The following is an 18,832-nucleotide window of genomic DNA, read 5'->3' as shown; positions in this document are numbered from 1 at the left end:
AGTTGCACCTAATTCTGTCAAATTATCCCAGATTGAGAGAAACCAGGCACTCAGATCTGAACCAGAGCAGTTTCAGTAATAATCCATTATTTTAGATTTGAACAATCTGTTTCTCTTTAACAGAAATGTAGCGTCCAACAACAAGCTGGAAATGGTCTGCAGCTATTAAAGGTTCACATTGCTCTCGTTTCTAACGGGTCATGAGAGGCTCGTTGCTGTAAAATCTGCAGATCGTTCAGTCTTGAAGGAGACGATGCAGTCGTACATTCTGGTGATGCATTGTGGGTCCTTAAGCTCGTTACCTGCGTGCTGCAGCTTGGCGGCCTTCGTCTTCACCTCGTCCTGAGAGCGTCCGTCGGTGATGGCGACCACCACTTTGGGGACGTTCCTCCTCATCCCGTTCTCCATAGAGAAGGCCTTCTCATAGGTGTGTTTCAGAGCCACTCCTGTTAAACAGAGAGAGAGGCTGAGTCAGACAACACCATTAATGACGGACTGTCTGTGTGCGGCGTGTGTCATGTGATCGGACCTGTCTTGGTGTTTCCTCCTCGGTAGCGGATGAGATGCAGTGCAGACATGGCGATGCCTTTGTCTCGATAAGCGTTCAGCCTGAACTCGGTCTTTGCGTCGTCGCTGTACTGAACAAACGACACCTGAAAAAAACACACAAATGACGGTCAGTTCAATACTCAGGAAAAATACTCATTTTTTTTCTTTGAATTTATTTAATTTAATTTATAATTTTAGAGATTATTCAAGTTTTTTTTGTAAATTTATGGATTTAATATCTGAAATTCTAAATTATTGCTCTAAATATTATATCCCTCCTCAGGCTGAATTATATTTAAAACATTTTTTTTTAAACAACTAATGCAACGAAAGGTTTTAAGAAGAGTTTAGTAAGGGAGCAAACTGGAAATATTCATAAAATGTGAATGAAAACAGTTGGATCACCACTCTTGTTTTCACAGTTTTTATATTATAGTTTAATTTATTAATTATGTTAATACTGTTTGGTTGCTATTAATCTATCTAACCTGAACAAGACCAATCAGACAGGCTGTTTAGAAAATGTATAAACTACTCATATTGCTTGTTTGATCTTCTTACTGAAGTTTTCCAAAAAGGACTTAATTCACAGTTTTGTTATCAATAAATTGTTAAATATAGAAGTCTCTCTCTCTGGAACAGTTTGAAATATAAAGATATCTACTTTATTATGTCTGCAGGACATCTTATTAACAGAATCAAATGATCTCTTTCCTCCTGTTGTTGTTTATCGTAGGTTCCTTTTTTTTGGTTTCTTTTATTCTCGTAGTTGTTTGTTTATGATTGCACTTCATTAAATTTGTATTTTTCATACTTTAATTGATCCTCATGGCTTCCTCTTCCTCCCCTGCACACATCCACTGAGCTTCATAACTGAATGTTTTAATTGTTCTTGTATACGTGTTGATGTCCGGCCACCGGATCGACACAAACCTGCATTCCTGTTGGACCGACCACGTCGAAGGCGGCGACCATTCCGGAGACGAAGCTCACGACTTTGGTGAAGCTCTCCTCTCCGATGCTCCAGGAGCCGTCGATGAGGAACACCACGTCGGCTTTGGCTCCTTTGCAAACTGAGGCGAGAAAAACAAGTCGGCGTGGAGCGTTAAGAGTCCATCCGAACCAAAACACCAGCAGAACAAACGGCATCGTCACACATGTGGCATCGTTATTGTTTGTGAGCCGGAGAGCATAATAAAGTCAGGATGAAGGCCGTGGATAGTAATTACCAATAAAAAGCATTTAAAACAACACTGGCAGAGAGAAAACAAAGAACATTTGGTGAGCAGGAGGTTTGAAAAGTAAGCTCTCATTATTGAGTTCCTCAAATACTCTTTGCCTGATGTGATGCAGCACTTTTTTCCTCAGATTCACAAACAAGTTTTCACCCAAAGACACAAACTGATTCCATGAAAAGGTCCGGGAGTCGGCGCTGAAAGAAACGACGCCTCGGTGCCAAAAAACGCAGCTTGAACGAAAAGACCCGATCCAGTGAGTCCTCAGAGGATCCAGGTCTTTCCTCTGAGAGTCTTTAGGACAGATTCATGTTGGATCTGAAGTTTCTGAACGTGGCCAATCATGTAAGAGTCCCGGGACGATGTTTCAACATCTTCCACGCTTCCTTCACCTTTAACTTTTTGCTGAATCTGAGCTCTAAAGATTCAGTTTACATTTGCATTGATGCATCATCAAGAGTGAATCATCTCTCTCACTTTGTTCTCATCATTAAATTCAACAGAGACATCCTGGGTCATGGTTTATGGAGAGAAACATTCCTCTTGAGTTGTTAAAATGTATTTTTATTGGCGCTCTATGGCTGATATCTTTCACCAAAACAATCCAGATTAATAAATAGGACTGATGTCTCTTTAAGGAAAGCACTATTTTGCATTTAAACTGACTGATTTTGACCATTGCAGGTAGGAAACTGACTTTTTTTCCTGCACGAATGTCCATGTTTATAGATTACAAGGAGACTTTTGCTTAAAAAGCTAACATGCATTGATGATGAAAGTCTGATATTTCTTTTGTGTAGCTGTCTGACTGTTAGTCATTGTGACTGTCAGCCTATGATATGACTGATTTATGCAAATGAGTCCGAAATGAAATGAAATGATTTGCTGCTGCAAAGAATTTCTAAGTCTACCTAGACAGAAAAACAATTGTCAGCTGAACTACAAAAAAACAAACATGATCTTTAACTTCAGTTGGCCTTTAACTGACAGCAAAGGCTTCTGGGTACTTGGAGACACTTACTTGCCCATGCGGGGGGGATGGTGGGCGGGGGCTCGGGGTGGGTGGGAGCGTTGGAATTGGAGTCGGCTTCACCCCTAGGAGGAACACAAAAGAAAGCTGCCGTCAGCATGTTTGTAATAAATACAGAACAGCAGTAAAACATGTCGTGTGATGAGGTCATCGTTCTGGATCGGAGCTGTGAGGTGATGTCACTCTCTGTTTGTATAACGCTTCATATCTCAGACACCACGGGTCACATTTTGACTGGGTGTGTTGGAGAAATCATGCTTGTTACTACGATTATGTTTACTCTAGTTTAAGGTCTACAGTTACAGTTTATGTGTTTAAGTGCCTTATTTAGCCTTTTTCCAATGAGGAGAACCTGTTATCTATGCTCTCCTCAGAGACACCAGACTCCATTTAGAGAAGCAGTCATTTTACCTGTCAGAACACAGGAGTTGCTGGTCTACTGCTGCCTACTTAGAATAGCTTGTTTGTGTTTTTGTGAGACTTTGGTGAATCCAAACTAACCCTTTAAATACCAAAGTCACACAAGAGCACAAACAAACCACCCAATGGAGGCAGCAGTAGACCAGCAACTCCTATATTCTGAGAGGTTAAATGACTGTATTTATCAATGGAGTCTGGTGTATTTGAGGAGAGCATATTTTTTAATGTCTGGTTCTCCAAACTCCATCTACTGTAGTAAAACACTGACTATGGAGAAGAACCTCATACAACCACACCTCTAAACATCACTACTGTCCATTTAAAGTCATTTTTTTCTCATCAGTGATGTCATGGCTGCTGGCTTATGCTCTACAAAGCACAAAGAAGAACAACAGAACCACTTACGTGTCCTCTCTTTGGCGCTGACCCCCGGACCCTCCAGGTTGGGGGTCTGAACGAAGACGGTGGCGGTGTAGAGGGCGTCAGGAGAGAGTCCGTCGAAGCAGTACTGAGGAAGACCAGCGGGGATGGTGATCTCATGCTGGCCTCTACTGGAGGCTGCAGGAGGAAGAGGAGGCATCTTTATTCCACCAATCATCACAGTAAAATCATAAAGAACACCGCAGTCAGATTAACTGGATTATTCCTCTAATGCACTCTAATTTAAATAAATATGTTACATTCCGTTCAGCTAATTTGTCATTTTAAACACTCATTTTCAGAATATTTACACACTTTCTGAGAGTAAACAACCACTTTAGTTCACTCAAAGATCCTCCATTGAGACAACGCTCCACTCCCTCTTTCTTTGTTTGTCTGGCAAGCTTTTAAAGGTGGTTTATCTTTTTGAAAACCACCTTTAATTCATTCTGGGGGTTGAATTACTGCAGTTATTCTGATAAACACATTGATTCACTTTTGAAATTGAAGACTAAACCTACTGCAGCTTGCTAGCGGTGCAGTGTGAGTCTTAAAGACACCTTAGCGGATGATTTATTGTTTATTTAAACATCCGTCAGATTGATTTCTCCTCAGACGGAAACTTGTTGTGTAGCCGTAGTCACTAAAAGGAGGAAGGACGTAGAGAGGAAGACGAGCTCCAGCGTTTCGTACTGGATGGATTGAAAGTGGCAGTTCCAGCCTTGTAAACCACACCCGGAGGGTTTAAGACCATTGTTCAGCTGTGAATCACCACCAGATTGATATAAGTGGTGAAAACTAGATATGTTATGCATCTCCAGGGGTATGATAGCATTAATGATAATCACCGAATGACTCAAAGATTAACTGGGATTATGTTGCTGCCAAATTTCAGCTTGTATTTCAGTATTTTGCAGATGACGTAAAAGAACTTTCATTTTACAGCATTTTACTTTCAGTCAACGTGTAAAACAACAACGTCTTTATAGAGTATCTTATGCAAATCTCTGACAACTTTTGTTTCAAACTAAGTTTTTCTGCAACATTTCAGTCTCAATTCACTCATAAATGTATTTAGCTTATTCAGTTGGTGTAAATGTTTGAACCTTCATTGTGCAAAGTGATATTTAAAATTCATCTGCTGGAGGGGGAAAGTTTCTCTGGACGTAACTGTGGGATTTTGTAACATCACAACCAGTTTGAAGACAATCAGTATCCAGTATACAACTTAAACGAGTGTGAAGTGGAAACTTGAAACTTTTAGTAAACAAACACTGAGTTAAAACGTGTTTCTTATCATGTCACTCTTCCTTGAGAATAAGTCAGTGAATCTTTTTGACTTATCTTTCAATTTCTTAATATTTCATTATCTGGCTGCTGGGAAAATGTTCAATTTTAATCATTTAGTAATATGGATTTTCTTTATTGTGATTTTATAACTAATATGTACAAACCACATCTACTGCATGTCTGTCCGTCCAGAAAGAGGGTTCCCTCCTCTGTTATCTTTACATTTTTTCTTGTTTAGGTTTTTTTGGGACATTTTCACTCATAAACTCAACTACGGCATCAGGAAAAATAGCTCAGACAAAAACGCTTGAACAGAAATATCTTATATGAAAATATAAAAACTTTGGAGATACTGACTGAACGTACTTTTTTAGGGTCTTTTGGTTTCGTCTCCAAATTGCTTTTTTTGTTATTTATCTTATCCGATTTTCTGTGAAACCCTTTTCTGACATTTTATTTAGAAAAATGCTCAATGAATAGTTAAGTTGACATTAAGTCTGACATCAATTGTGTCTCCTTGCTGCTTTTCTTTTTCTTTATTTTCCATTTATCTTATCTGACTTTCTGTGAAACAATTCTGTGACTTTTATTTTGAAAAGTGTTCAATGAATAAAAGTTAAGATGTCATTTCTTGTGTCCATCATGCAGAGAATCAGTTTGTTTGATAAGTTCTGTCTGTATTTTCTGTTTTGTTGCCAACAGAGGAAAAGCTGCTTAAAACTCCACAAAAGAACTCGTCTTCGCTCACAAACCGGTGAAATGTTTACATCAGAGCACGGCTGAGCAGAAAGTATTGATAGAGAGCTTTTATTATTTACTCTCTGGGTTCTAGTGAGCACAAACTAACAGAGCGTGTTTACTGGAGAGGCAGCTGCCAGAGATGATGATGATGGCTGCTCCTCACTGCTCTTCAGTGAGATTTCATCATCGTCTGGTGATGCAACGCTCTCAGAATGAGCTCTGTAATATCAACAAGTTATGACGGGAGTGATTATAAATCATTGAGGGGGAAAACACACATGGCTCCAAAACAGTGGCCCTCGTTTATCAGTAGACAGAGGGATGTTGACTAAATATGAAGCCTGAGATATAACGGATGATTCTTAAAAACTGGCTGCAGAAAGTTCTCCTTTCAGAGCAGCGTTTCCACGTCTTTTTAAGCTAACGGAGGAAAGTTTTTTCCAACGTCTGGATGGATTTGTTGACGGAGGATTCCTGATCCTCTGGTTGTGGTTACAGCTATCATCTGTCTCACGCTACACCAGACCCTTATTTGCTCTGGCAGCCCGTCTCAGCGTCCCCGATGGCTAATGACTACCATATAGATATATTTAAACAGGGTTTTTCCTCCTCCTCTAACCGCTAACCCGTCTCTCGCCGCGTGAGAACACGAACCAGATGGGATTCAAAGACCCTGTTACAGTAATTGAAAAGGATGTAATCTTCAGACTCAATTAAAAAGCTCGGTGGTCGGACGCTTTCAATCCACGCCAAACGTGCATCCTGCTCGCAGTCACAATCAGGAGGAGGAGGCCTGAAGATAAACAGTCTCCATGAGCGAGAAGAGAGAAAGTCTAGCTGACAGCCAAACGCCGTGAAGCGTCCACAGAGGATCTGAAACATCCGTCCACAGAGGTGACCTCATCTGGAGATCAAACATCTGCTGGGAGTCAAATTACCTCCAGCATCACCTCAAGTTCCCTCCGATGAGGATCTGAGTGTTAAAGTGGACCTCAGCACTGGTATCAGGTGTTCACATGAATCTAAAGCATCCGACTCAGGTAGAGGAGCAGTGTTACTGCTCGTTTATTAAGGAATTATTTACAAGAACTTTAAATTAATGTTGAGGCTGTTCAGGTTTTGACAAAACATTATTTCAATGAATTTATTAATGTACTAATGTATTTTTTCTTTTTTTATTGTATTTCTTTATTCATTTATAATTATATTAATTTATGAATTTAAGTATGTATTATTTTATTATTTTATTATTTTTTAAATGGATTAATTTATTAATCAATCTATTCAGGATCTACAGCTGTAAAATGTACATTCACATCCTTTCAAAATGCCATCACTTCATAATATTATACTTTTAGACATTTGTGTGAAATCTTTATAAATAGCAGATGAATTCTTGAGTTAATGCCAAGTCAGGTTTTTTTGAGGTCACTGTGTCAGTTCATTGAGTCCAAGTGGACTTTTGTGACAGATTGGAAAAAATTCCTTTAGAGCGTTCCTAAGATATCACATTCTAAAGGATGGACGGGACAACCTGTCACTGGCTCAGAGCTATAAGAACCTAAAACTACTAAAATAAACATTCGAAAACAGTCATAAAAGCGTGTTTATGTTGAAGATGGAGACTCACTGTCGGCGGGTTGGAGCTTGATGCGGTACGACGTGGCCGCTCTGTGAGAAGTCCACTTGATGCAGAACTTGTCGTGGTCGACGTCGTAGGTCTCAATGTTGGTCACGTTCAGGTAAACTGCAGAGGACGGAAAGTCACATTTTAAACAATCAGATGTACGGAAGAGACAAAGAGACGGTACCTACATTATCACAAATGTTTACAACACTGTTTAAACCTGAGAAACCTATCATTTTAATCAGAGTAACAGTCGGTTTCATATCGTCTTTGCTCATGCATCAGCTTTGTGATTTTCTACCAAAAGCATAAAAGTCATGAATTGAGATTTTATCCAGTTCTAAGGCGCATTTTATAGATTTCTTTGCTCTTCATTTTACCGGTGAAGGATTAAAGTCATCGGCTGTAGAAACAAACTGATCAAACATTAGCATTAGCTCATCTCTTAGCCCCTCCAGGTCGTCAGGGTCGGAGAAACACAGAATTTTAACGTGAAGCTGCTTTAGTCAGCGCTTTAATCAGAGGAGGAGAAGATGAAAGCTGAGGAATCCTAATGACTGCAATGAAGACAACAACTCCCATGATCCCTTGCTGCTTCACAATGTCAACAAACTACATCTGTTATTGTTTTAAATGACAGTAGTAGAAAATCTCATATTGTGCGTTTAAAGTGTCAAGTTTTCTTTTCCTGTTTTTACTTAAATCAAACTTAAGTCCAAGTCTTAAGTCTCAAGTCAGTCCCTTCAACATCTCTGTATTTAAAGGGGTTTCATTGTTGTGATTTGGTATATCGGACTCCCCACACTGCTGCCGTACGTACGTGTTGTTCCCTGTCCAGGCAGCGGCCCACTCGCGCCGCCGACGTACTGAGCGACCACTTTGAGGTCGTAGGTGGTTCCAGGCAGCAGGTTGTGCAGAGTGTATGAGGTCACATCGCCCACGAAGAAGTCCATGGGCTGGTTTGTGCCTGTGAAGGTAACAAAACACAAATAAAAGACATCACTATGTGCATCTCAAAGTCAGAGCGTTAGAGAGTCTGCAGAGCGATCACCACTCTGGGAATAATTTAGCAGGTTCTTCACAATCTGAGTGAAACCATCCCAACTCAAAGTCCACTTACTTGCTTTTTTACCAGGGAAATCTTTATTATTATTGGGATCTTTAGCTGCTGATTTTACAATGTAACACCAATTTTTGAAGACTTTTTAACAAAAGAATTATGTGTCGTTTTTTCTCAATTTCTTCAGTCATGTAAATAATTCTTACCATGCAGTGACGACATCAGAAGAAAAGCATCAATTTTATGCTTTATTTTGCTCACTTTTCTCTAATCTTTCTCTTATACCATTTTCCCACCAAAACTAACCTGTATGTGCAACATTTTTTCGGAAAAAAAGAGGCTTTATGGTGAAATACAGGACCGTTTTACCTCTAATATACAACCGACATGTGCTCCATTTGAAAGGGTAAACAGACAAAAGGTCTGAGTAAATGAACAGTGTGGATGATGACATGAGGTCTCACCTGCAGGGGCGTAGGTGAGTCTGTATCCCTGGACAGGAGCCGCCACCGGGTCCCAGGCCACTCTGAACCGGGTGTACCACTCGTCTGAGACTCGGAGGTTCCTGGGACTCAACATCCCCACTGAGACGGAGAGGAGACAACGAGTCAACAACAAAGAATCTGCATTTCTATTTACAATGAGCTGACAACAGGCATGTCTTCATGTCTTAAAGCTGCATTCTCTCTCCTGTCCATCAGGGGGCGACTCCTCTGGTTGTATAGAAGTCTATGAGAAAATGACTCTACTTCTCTCTTGATTTATTCCCTCAGTAAACATTGTAAACATGAGTTTATGGTCTCAATCTCTAGTTTCAAGTCTTCTTCAATACAGCATGATGTTCATTTAGTAAATGATGCTCCATTTAGAGTCAAACACTGACAGGTCGGAGACGTATACGCCGTCTCTACGTCACTCCTCCTCAGTCCTAATGTGGTCACTTCTGTTTATTGGTGACTTCATAACAGTCCACAAACCAATGTTTGATGTCACCATGACTACGTCCACTTCTTATTTACAATCTATATAACAACTGTATTGTTTATAATGACATAATGACTATTTAGATAAAACAAGTCAAACATGAGAACCGATCCCTTCCTGGATGAACATTTCTTCCTCCTCAGTAGTGAGTCTGCTGATTTATTTCCCGTTCCTTCTGTTAATGAAGCTCGTTACATGAGATACGTGTGTTTAGATTTTGGCTCTGAGTTCTGACTTGGGCCGATGCCTGAACTGTTCCCATTGTTTGTGTAACTAACGCTGCTGCTCACCAGTAAAGTGCTCTGAGATCCCAGTGGTCCCGACGCGTCCCACTAAAACCTGTTGGCACTTAGACCAGTGTGCATCTACTGTATTTATGTTCTCTGCACGGACCCCGTAGAGCTGCAGGCTGTCGGATGTTTGACTCAACAGTTGCATCAGTGAGAGCGGACCGTGACGCAGAGTTCACAGGTTCAATCCCTGGAACAGTGCTGAGAGCACAGCAGGATAACGGTGAAGAGGTCGCACTTCATCTGCTTTCATTCTTAGAAAATGTTGTAAGCAGGCTGGAGGGCAACTTTTCAGGCTGGAACAATTTGATTTCTTTATTGTTTTTGGAGCAGTTTTTATTCACACATGACAAATAAAAAACAAAAAGCAATAGAGGGCCATTCATGCAAATGTATTTAAAGGTCATTATAATGACAACCTTACTTCAAATAATGACAAACAAACATTAGAGCTAAGTCATTATTTAGAGATACTAAGTCATCATTTTATGATATTTAGACATTATTTTAAGACACTAAGTCATTATTTAGAGATATTAAGTCATTAGTTTTATAGTTTTTTAGTTAGCATGGACTTTGCGTCACTGTTGAAATGGATGAATTTGCGATTTGAGAGTATTTATGTTAATATGCCAACAGGCCACAGCAGACTCTTTCCAGTAAATCTCCAAGTCGGTGTTTCCAGGAGTAAAAGAAAATAATGTCGACTGGAAACTAGTTAACCTTTGTTTGCTTCCCAACTATAGCACATAGCTCAGTTTGGAGTCATCATTGTGTTACTGATTAAGCTGAAATGACTTTCAACACATTATCACCTTCTCCAGGAGCTCGTTAAAAATTAAAGATGGCAGACATTTTGTTTCAGTCGTCCGGCTCGTACAAACAGAACAAACACACTTCTTATTTAATCTCTAAAGTCCTCTATACAGTCTCCGTTTTGAACTCCATCAACCAGCTCTTCAACATTTCCCACAGCAGAGACAGCAGAGAGCTTCTTCACAGCTGATTCTGTGTTACTGATGTTTGGCTGCCTCACCTGTCCGTCCGTTTCCATTGAGGGATCCTCCGGGCCCCTCGGCGTAGATGGCCTCCACGGTGATGTTGTATGGGGTGTCGTGGAACAGATTCTGCAGCATGGCGTTGTTTCTGTTCCCTGGAACTGTAGTCTGAGGAGGAAAACACACAACAGAGTCAGAACGAGTGTTTCTACAACCGGAGAGTCCTGAGGAACAGGGAGGCTGTTTCTAAAAAGACGTTGTGACGGCTCTTTGTTTTCTCTACTCTTGCAGGTGATTGGTAGGCAGAGCTGTTCCTTTAGGAGGACTTGAGAAAAGCCAGCTCTTCTTTAGCCCTGTTGTTGTGTTACATTTTCTACCTTGACCTTGTGAACTTCATGTTTCACTCATCAAGACGTTTTCTTGTTTTTCAGAATTATTTTTCGTCCAGCTCAAAGATGTCGCAGTACTTTGACTCACAAGACTTCACAAACTCCCTTTTTGTCTTTGGTTCAGGTTCATCTGGTTCTTTGTCAGTTGTTATATCAAAGGATTAGTCAAACATTTCAACTCATTTGAGTTGAACATCACAATCGTCACTAAAAATAGATAAATGTGAGCACACAAGTAAACGCACAAACGCACGTGTAACAGCAATATTTTTAAATATCCCTAATGCAACAAAATTATATATTTTGGGATGCATGTTTTGCTGTTTACTGTCCTTATTTTTAATATGTTAAATATGTGATTTCCACTGATGGCAACCAAAGGCCAAGAATTGTTTGCAGGTTGATCAAAATGGTTGCCAATGGAAACATGGCAATCGTTACTGTAGAGCATTGCATCAACATCACATCTCTTTTGCTATTTGAATTGAGTTTTTTTTCATTAATCAGTTAACTTTTTTGTGTGTCTCTTGTTCAAATTAGAATTTGGGAACCAGCAACGAGTAAAAGTTTGTCAAGTTTCTGGTTTAAATTAAGAGAATTCTCTTATTTTACAAACTTAGACACATTAATGTACATTTGAATGCGGCTTAGATGCTAGGAGTCTTTATCATTCAGTTAGACATGTAAGCAAATCTAACTGTGATGCATAAATGCCCCTAAAACATCCCTTTCATCAACAACTGAGAGTAAAATACGTCTAATGTGTCTAAACTGGTATTGATGAGGAGTCCAGGGAGCTGTTGGTGTTGTGAAATGTTGAATCCGCGAATTTCCCTTTCTTTAGCAGAATGATTTTTAATAAACAGGATGGAATCATTTTACGTCCTGAAGCAGAACAATTCAGTTCAGTTGTTTTTTGGGAGCTGTGCCCAAACTCAAACCTTCTCTATGAGCCACAGATGCTAAATTGTAATAATTGCATGCATTTATTACAATAACAAGTTCCATAATAAGGTTCCGGTCTGGAGAAATCCTTTCATCGCCGTCCCTCCGCTGCAGTTAGCTGACTCATACCGAACAGGTGCTACGCTAACAATGGAGGGGGAGCACAGCTGGGCCGCCTCCGCCCTCCACCGCCGCTCCAACTAGTCATTTAGGACTATTAATAACGTTATTACGGCCCCGAATTGTAGTGTTTGTCTAACAGAGCCTGTAATTAGCCTCACTAATCGGTGATTTATAACCTGGACGAGCCGAGGGAATCCTGAGATGTGACTTCACCGCATAGTTTGGACGGGACATCGCGGCGAAGGGTGTATCGAGAGTTTATCCGGAAAAAAACATGTCATCAACTGATATTAATCTCTCGTTATCGCTGGAACGAGATGGCTCAAGTGGATTAACTGAGCTTGAGTTTTTTCATTGTCTTCACAAATATCTGTCTGCTTCTAAAGTTGTTCTTTTGTTTAACGAGTGCTTTCCATTTGTTTAAAGCTTGGAGGTTGAAGGTGATATATTCAGTCAGACAGTCAAATGCATCCTTGACAGGACTTATATCAGGTAAAGATCCGTCACTTCACTAATACATTTGCCAGAAACAGACGTTCAACAAGTTAAAACTTAAACATAAATAAATAAGAAGGTTTCTCACGGAAAGGACTTTTTCAGAGGCTACTTTTTATGTCGGAGTTTTGCATCTTCCAGAGTGATACTGACAACCACTATGAGTATTTATTTAGGGTATTTATACTCTTTACACCAAAAACAAACCAAGCAGTTATTCAACTTTGTCTGCAACCAGGAGGCGTGTTCATGTGTTTCAAACGGGAATAAATCGTAACATCCGTCGTTCATTAACATGTCACAGGAGCCTCAGGACTCTGTTTCCTGATTGGCTGCTGATACACAAGTTGTCTCCAAAAGTTTCACTATCCTCACTTTAAGTTCGGCCGCACTTTGTCGCAAAATAAAACGACCACAACTCGCTGAGCTCGGAGCGTTCGCTGCAGCTTTTCATAATCATTGCACAGTTCTTGGTGTGTTTCCGGTGTAAGGGTTTTGTCTCCATTTGCAAACTGCAGCAGGAAGTTCCTCCTCCAGGACAGTTGCTCTCTCTCTACGTTTCCACAGACCCCTTTGTGATTGGTGATGAATGCATCTCCATCAGCGTACTTACAAACTCTGTGATGGGGTCTCCGGTCATGGGGGCGTAGGCGATCTTGTACTGCCTCACGGGTCCCTCGGCGTGGTCCCAGCCGATGGTGAGGGTGCTGGTGGTGGCGTCAAACACACGCATGTTCCTGGGGCCGGCCCGCGGCACTGCAGCACACACACATCAACGCACACTTAGACAATGTGTTTAATGATGCGCTGAACCAGAACAACATTTACAGGAAGTTACAAAGCATTTAATCTGAGTTTTAAAATAATGTTACTTTACCATGTAGACAAAAGCATCCATTGTAAACTACTGGTGGAACATGGATCAAGAAATGGTCTCTTTATGTAAAATAACAAAATAACGGTGCGTAATGTTGGAATCCACATACAAGACTGTTTTGATTGATTCAAGAACGTCACTCTTCCTCTCTCATTTTTGTTATAATAAGATAAGATAGAAATTACTTTATCAAGGAAAATGTTGGGAAATTAAGCGGCAGAAATATTTTCTGTAAAATAAAGTGTAATGTGTTTATCTCATGTTGCTTTACGGTACAGTTTAAGTAGAGTCTGTAAAACTGCTAAATCAATCAATTGAGTTTGGTTTCGGAAAAGATCATGGTTTGGGTTAAAATAAGTGTTTGTTACGTCAATAAGTACGTAAATTGTGTAACATTTATTTTTAACATAAGTCAAAGTTGACCTGGTTTCCTACAGGACATGAACAGCGGTCTCCTGCATGAAAGTCCTGCGTTTGTTTGACAAGGTAACAACTTCTTTTGACAGTCTCTATAGAAAACAAAAATATAAGTTACCTGGATGTAACTCCAGTTATATGAGTGCATATAAGGCCAGTTAAGGGGCAGAGCAGGAGTGCAAACAACAATATATCACTATATTTATTTAACAATAAAAAATAATTGCATCATCCTGGCAAAGCTTGATTACAACATCAAAAGCTTGACTTTGAATTATTCACACTTAAACAAAAATACTTTTTTTTTGCAGTTTTGGAAACTGTTCTTTGTAATAGTTGTTTTATGAAAACCACCAAATGTAAATCATGTGATCAGTTTTAAAGTGTCTCTGTATCATTAAGTCACTCGTTTAGAGGAGCTGTATGAACACTGATGACTCCATGTTGATGTAAACCATGTTTAGTAACATGATTGTACACAGAGTCACCATGTGGGATTGTGGTTTCTCTTACGTGTTTTGCCGGCGTCCTTGATCAGCGGTCCTTCTCCGTCGGCGTACAGAGCCGAGACGCTGACCGAATAGGGAGTGTCTGGGATCAGGTTGTCCAGGAACGCGTTGTTAACATTTCCTGGAACCAGGACCTTTGTGGAGAAGAAACCCGAGGGTCAAACAATATATGTATATATACAAGAGACATCACCACGATGACGGGCTCTGCCTATTCAAATGAGCCTCCTCATGCATTACACAGAGGCCTGGCAGTGGTAATGTACATAATGACCTCACTGCTCATCCCACATCCAGTTATCATAGGAGCATTTCTGCTGCCAGAGTTTTTCCTGAAACACTAACACAAGGCCTGGGAGGTTAGACGGCTAAACAAATCATTCGTTCAGTAAGTGGACTGACGGATAAACAGTTTCTGCGAGGAAGCGGCTGGAGAGGCCGAGTGGCTGTCAGCGGGGTTCAGACACGCAGCTCGCCGTGTTTCTCCAACAACAAGGGTTCGACCGCGGGGCCGTCTCTTGTCACCGGGATTACCACGGCGTTTATCTCTGTTTGTGCGGGAAATCAGAAGCGTTACATCATGGGAAACGCATCTGCTGGTTGAACTCCGGTCCACCCTCATGGAGAGCTGCTTTTGTTTTGGTTAAAGCAAATATCTCAGAGGGTTTTGGAAGGCGGACTTCTGGCACACGGGGGACCATGAAACGTGTTGCTCGGTGATGATGTTTGTTGAGATCCCACAACTGGACGCTCATATACGCCTGCTGGCCAGTCAACAGTAAGGCCAACGCATTGGCTGCTGTCCTTTTAAAAACATGATGGATTGCGTTGGACTGACAGCGGAGCTGCTCTCCAGGGTTGAGATGGAGCTCACTCAGAGCTGAAAAAACAAAGTTCTTCTAGCTAATTAATGGGCTTTTAAGAGGCTTTGTGTTTACTGTGTTTGATTGTCGACTTGATTGAACAGATTTTGATGGTTTACTGACTTCAGAGAGGTTGAAATGATTTTTGGGACGGTGGCAAAACATATAGTCTGGAGCCTTGTAGAGCAGCTTGGTGGAAGGTTGGAGCAACTCCTTACATTTTGGAGCAGAAGGTCTGTTAAATAGCTTAGCTGAATTCTCAATGGTGGCCTTTAGTTGTACTAATGTGGCCCCTTCCACCCTAAAAGGATTAATTGCATTAAACATCCGCTCCCTGTGTCATTTGAAAATGAAGGAAAGTAAAAAGAAATTGCTCTGCCAATCAAAACGTTGCCTCTAGCAGTGTTTGTTTTGGAAGCTCACTCTGTCCATTATAACTCTATACATGGCTTCCTCTTTTACCCCCTGAGAGACACACTTCACATAGTTTTGCTGGATAGCAAGTGTTTTGAGGTTCCATGAGTCAAAGGAATACAGTATATGGACACTTCTTCTCTCCTATTAAGGGAAATCTTAATGCTAAAGCACACAATTATATTTTAGACAACAGTGTTCTCCCAACTTTGTGTGGTCTCTTTCCTGTTTCAACAAGACTAGAACTCCATGAAGGGATGAGATTCCCAGTTTGGTTTGGAAGAAATAGACCTCAACCCGATCCATCACCTGTGGGATGAACTGGAATGCCGACTCTTAGCCAGACCTGATCACCCAACGCCAGAGTTGGTTTTTGGTGTCTGAATGGGAGAAAGTTCCTGCATTGGGTTCCAAAATGTGGTGAAAAAACTGAAACCTGAATAGTTGAGGCTGTTAGAGCATCACATTAATGCCCATATGGTTTTAGGATCACATGAACAACTGTCTCATGTGGGTGTAATCTTACAGTTTTCTACAGTTATGGTCATAAAGTGCTGAACTTTCTGCTCTGAAATCCACTTTCTGGCTTAACCCACTTAAGTTTGAAACTAGAAATTGTCTCTTTAAAGCTGCAGTTTGGCTTCTTCATCTGTAATGTAAAAGGAGGCCAGTTTAATCTTGATTTTACTGAATTAGTCATCAAGAGTTGATTCTTTCTGAGCTCATCTTTGTGTCTTTACCAAACCGACTTCCCCTCCAAGAAAAACAAAGTTAGATTAAAAAAAAAAAATACAACAGAAGTGAAAATAGACGGAGGAAGTGGTGACGACAAGTGATAATAAACTACACAGAGTGGTGACAACGGGGAATGATAAACTGCACGGTAAAATTAGCTTCACAGAATCATCAAAGCAGAAGCTAATCGTCAGAACAGCCAAATTAGATTACAGCCTCATGGCCCCAAAAAAACGTCAACCATAGGAGCTTTCACTGAATTCAGTCACAGATGTGTCTGCTATGAAATAGTTCCAAACTTCAGTCACAGAGTTCAGACTCTTTCTGGGGAAACAAAGACACAATTTGTCTCCCTGCCATTCAGATATTTGCACCAGTGCGTAAAATCAGTGCTGATGGAGGAAAACAAAAAAGAAACAAGTCATGATTTTCTTGTTTTTGAGCATCGCCACAATAAATGCTGCTGAAACATCTGTGCAACATCAACAACAACACTTTGTGTGACACAATGACAGGAACGGACAAAACGGACAAACTGTTGTTTCCATGAAATAGACCGACCCGGTAAAAGCTTTGACTCTGCTTTGATTGACTTGGTTTAATCAGATGTGGAGAAGAAATGGATAAAACTTCATCTAAACTTTCAGACAACAAAAAGAGATGCAACCTGATGCTATGAGATCTGTGGCACTGAAAAGACTAAACTCAATATACAGCTGTAGAGGTGGGGGGAAAAGTCCAAAGTCAGGAGCAACCATTCCCAGGTGAAGTCCCAAGTCAGGTCCAATAGGTACCAGGTCAAGTCCCAAATCAACGAACAAGACCCACATCAAGAACAAAGTTAGGACCAAAAAGCCTAAAGTCAAGAACGAAGTCTAGACCTACATGTCTCATCAAGACCAAAAAGTCAAGACCAAACCAAGAACAAAGTTAGGACCTACACATTTTAGCTCAAGAACCAAGTCAAGACCAAAATGTCTCAAGTTAAGTCCAAAAAATTCCAATTAAAGAACCAAGTCAAGAACAGAGTTAAGACCTACAAGTCCCAATTTAAAAACCAAGTCAAGACTAAAACACCCAAAGTCAAAAATCTACAAGTCCTCAGTCAAGTTCCAAATCAAGAACAGAGTTAAGACCAAAAAGCCTCAAGTCAAGAACCAAGTCTAGACCTACAAGTCCCATCAAGACTAAAAAGTCAAGAACAAATCAAGAACAAAGTTAAGATCTACACATTTTAGGTCAAGAACCAAGATGTCAGAAGTCAAAGTCAACAAGTCCTAAACATTGTGAGTTTTATGTCCTAAACACAAAAATTGTGTTACATTGTTTAGGACACAAAAATCATAATCACCAAATCACAAAACAGATACACTGATGTTTCAGTTGTCTATCGGCTGGTCTGAAGAAACAAAAATACTTTAACCTTCTGCTCACACAATGTGATTGGCTACTATTGGATTGATTTAAAGTATTTCCATTGTTTGTTGGGTTGATTTGCTGCACACTCTGTATTTTTAGAGGATATCAAGTAATTTCAATTTAAACAGTTTAAGTCCAGGTGAAGTTACGATTCATTGGTGTTAAAGTCAAATTCTTGTTTGATTTGTTAATCCAAAGTCAACAGCTTCATAACTCAGAGTCATGATACCTGAGACTAAACCTCCTGAAATCCATCTGAATTGGCAGATTTTCTCTCTTTTATATAACTAGAAATATAATCTTTGTGTTCTGAACTATTGATCGAACATAATAACCATCTGAAGACGTCACCTTAAACTCTGTGACATTTTCATTATTTTTTTGGCATTTTATAGACAAAATAAACCAAATTTTATTGAAGATTTTATATCGACAGATAAACTGATAATGAAGTAATAATAAGTCTCAGCGCTATCTGTTCTGATATCTTCTTTATCTTAAAACAAGCAGGACAAGAACTGCTTAAGAGATGAGATAATTCCCCTTTTATCTCCAGAATGTCCTGGAGACACGTCACATCCAACAAGAGTTGACCTGCAGCTCTTTGCTAGAAGTCCTCTGTCATAACATTTTAGCTGTAATCCTTTGAGAGCAGAGACAGTGATCTCGAGGGGTGGGGGGGGTGGGGGGGGAATGCAGCCGCTAATGACAGTTGTGTGTTTTAACGGCCTGCAGAGAGAGAGAGTTACTCACTGACTCGCTGGCTGGACCTCCGGTCAGAGGGGAGTACACCACCCGGTACTGCTGAACCTGGCCCGAGGCGGGCTCCCAGCGCACGTTCAGGCTGTTGGGGCTGGGGTTGTACACCTGGATGTTCCTGGGTGGCGTGCGTGGAACTGCAGGGGTCACAAAGGTTAAGAGAAAGTGAAATGAGGAAGGGGGGGATGTTGACTTTCCTTTACTTAGCAACCAAACAACAAAACAAAGGACTGGCTCCAAGTG

At 40.5% G+C, this 18,832-nt stretch overlaps 1 protein-coding gene across 1 annotated transcript in view; it reads right to left on the bottom strand.

Annotated features, from left to right (window-relative positions):
- The window catches only part of col12a1b (collagen, type XII, alpha 1b), a 123,389-nt gene that overhangs the window by 30,287 nt on the left and 74,270 nt on the right, over positions 1 to 18,832 (bottom strand). The window contains 13 exon segments of the mRNA XM_054617961.1: positions 303 to 446; positions 530 to 653; positions 1,483 to 1,622; positions 2,806 to 2,838; positions 2,841 to 2,879; positions 3,640 to 3,785; positions 7,312 to 7,432; positions 8,133 to 8,279; positions 8,837 to 8,956; positions 10,683 to 10,812; positions 13,210 to 13,352; positions 14,404 to 14,533; positions 18,584 to 18,726. Of these exon segments, the coding sequence (XP_054473936.1) occupies positions 303 to 446; positions 530 to 653; positions 1,483 to 1,622; positions 2,806 to 2,838; positions 2,841 to 2,879; positions 3,640 to 3,785; positions 7,312 to 7,432; positions 8,133 to 8,279; positions 8,837 to 8,956; positions 10,683 to 10,812; positions 13,210 to 13,352; positions 14,404 to 14,533; positions 18,584 to 18,726 (1,560 nt within the window).

The sequence above is a fragment of the Anoplopoma fimbria genome, chromosome 18 (genome assembly GCF_027596085.1).
Source record: "Anoplopoma fimbria isolate UVic2021 breed Golden Eagle Sablefish chromosome 18, Afim_UVic_2022, whole genome shotgun sequence".
In the NCBI taxonomy this organism is placed as follows: Eukaryota; Metazoa; Chordata; class Actinopteri; order Perciformes; family Anoplopomatidae; genus Anoplopoma; species Anoplopoma fimbria.
The sequence above is the reverse complement of the archived record's forward strand: the minus strand, read 5'-3'. Positions and strand labels throughout refer to the sequence as shown.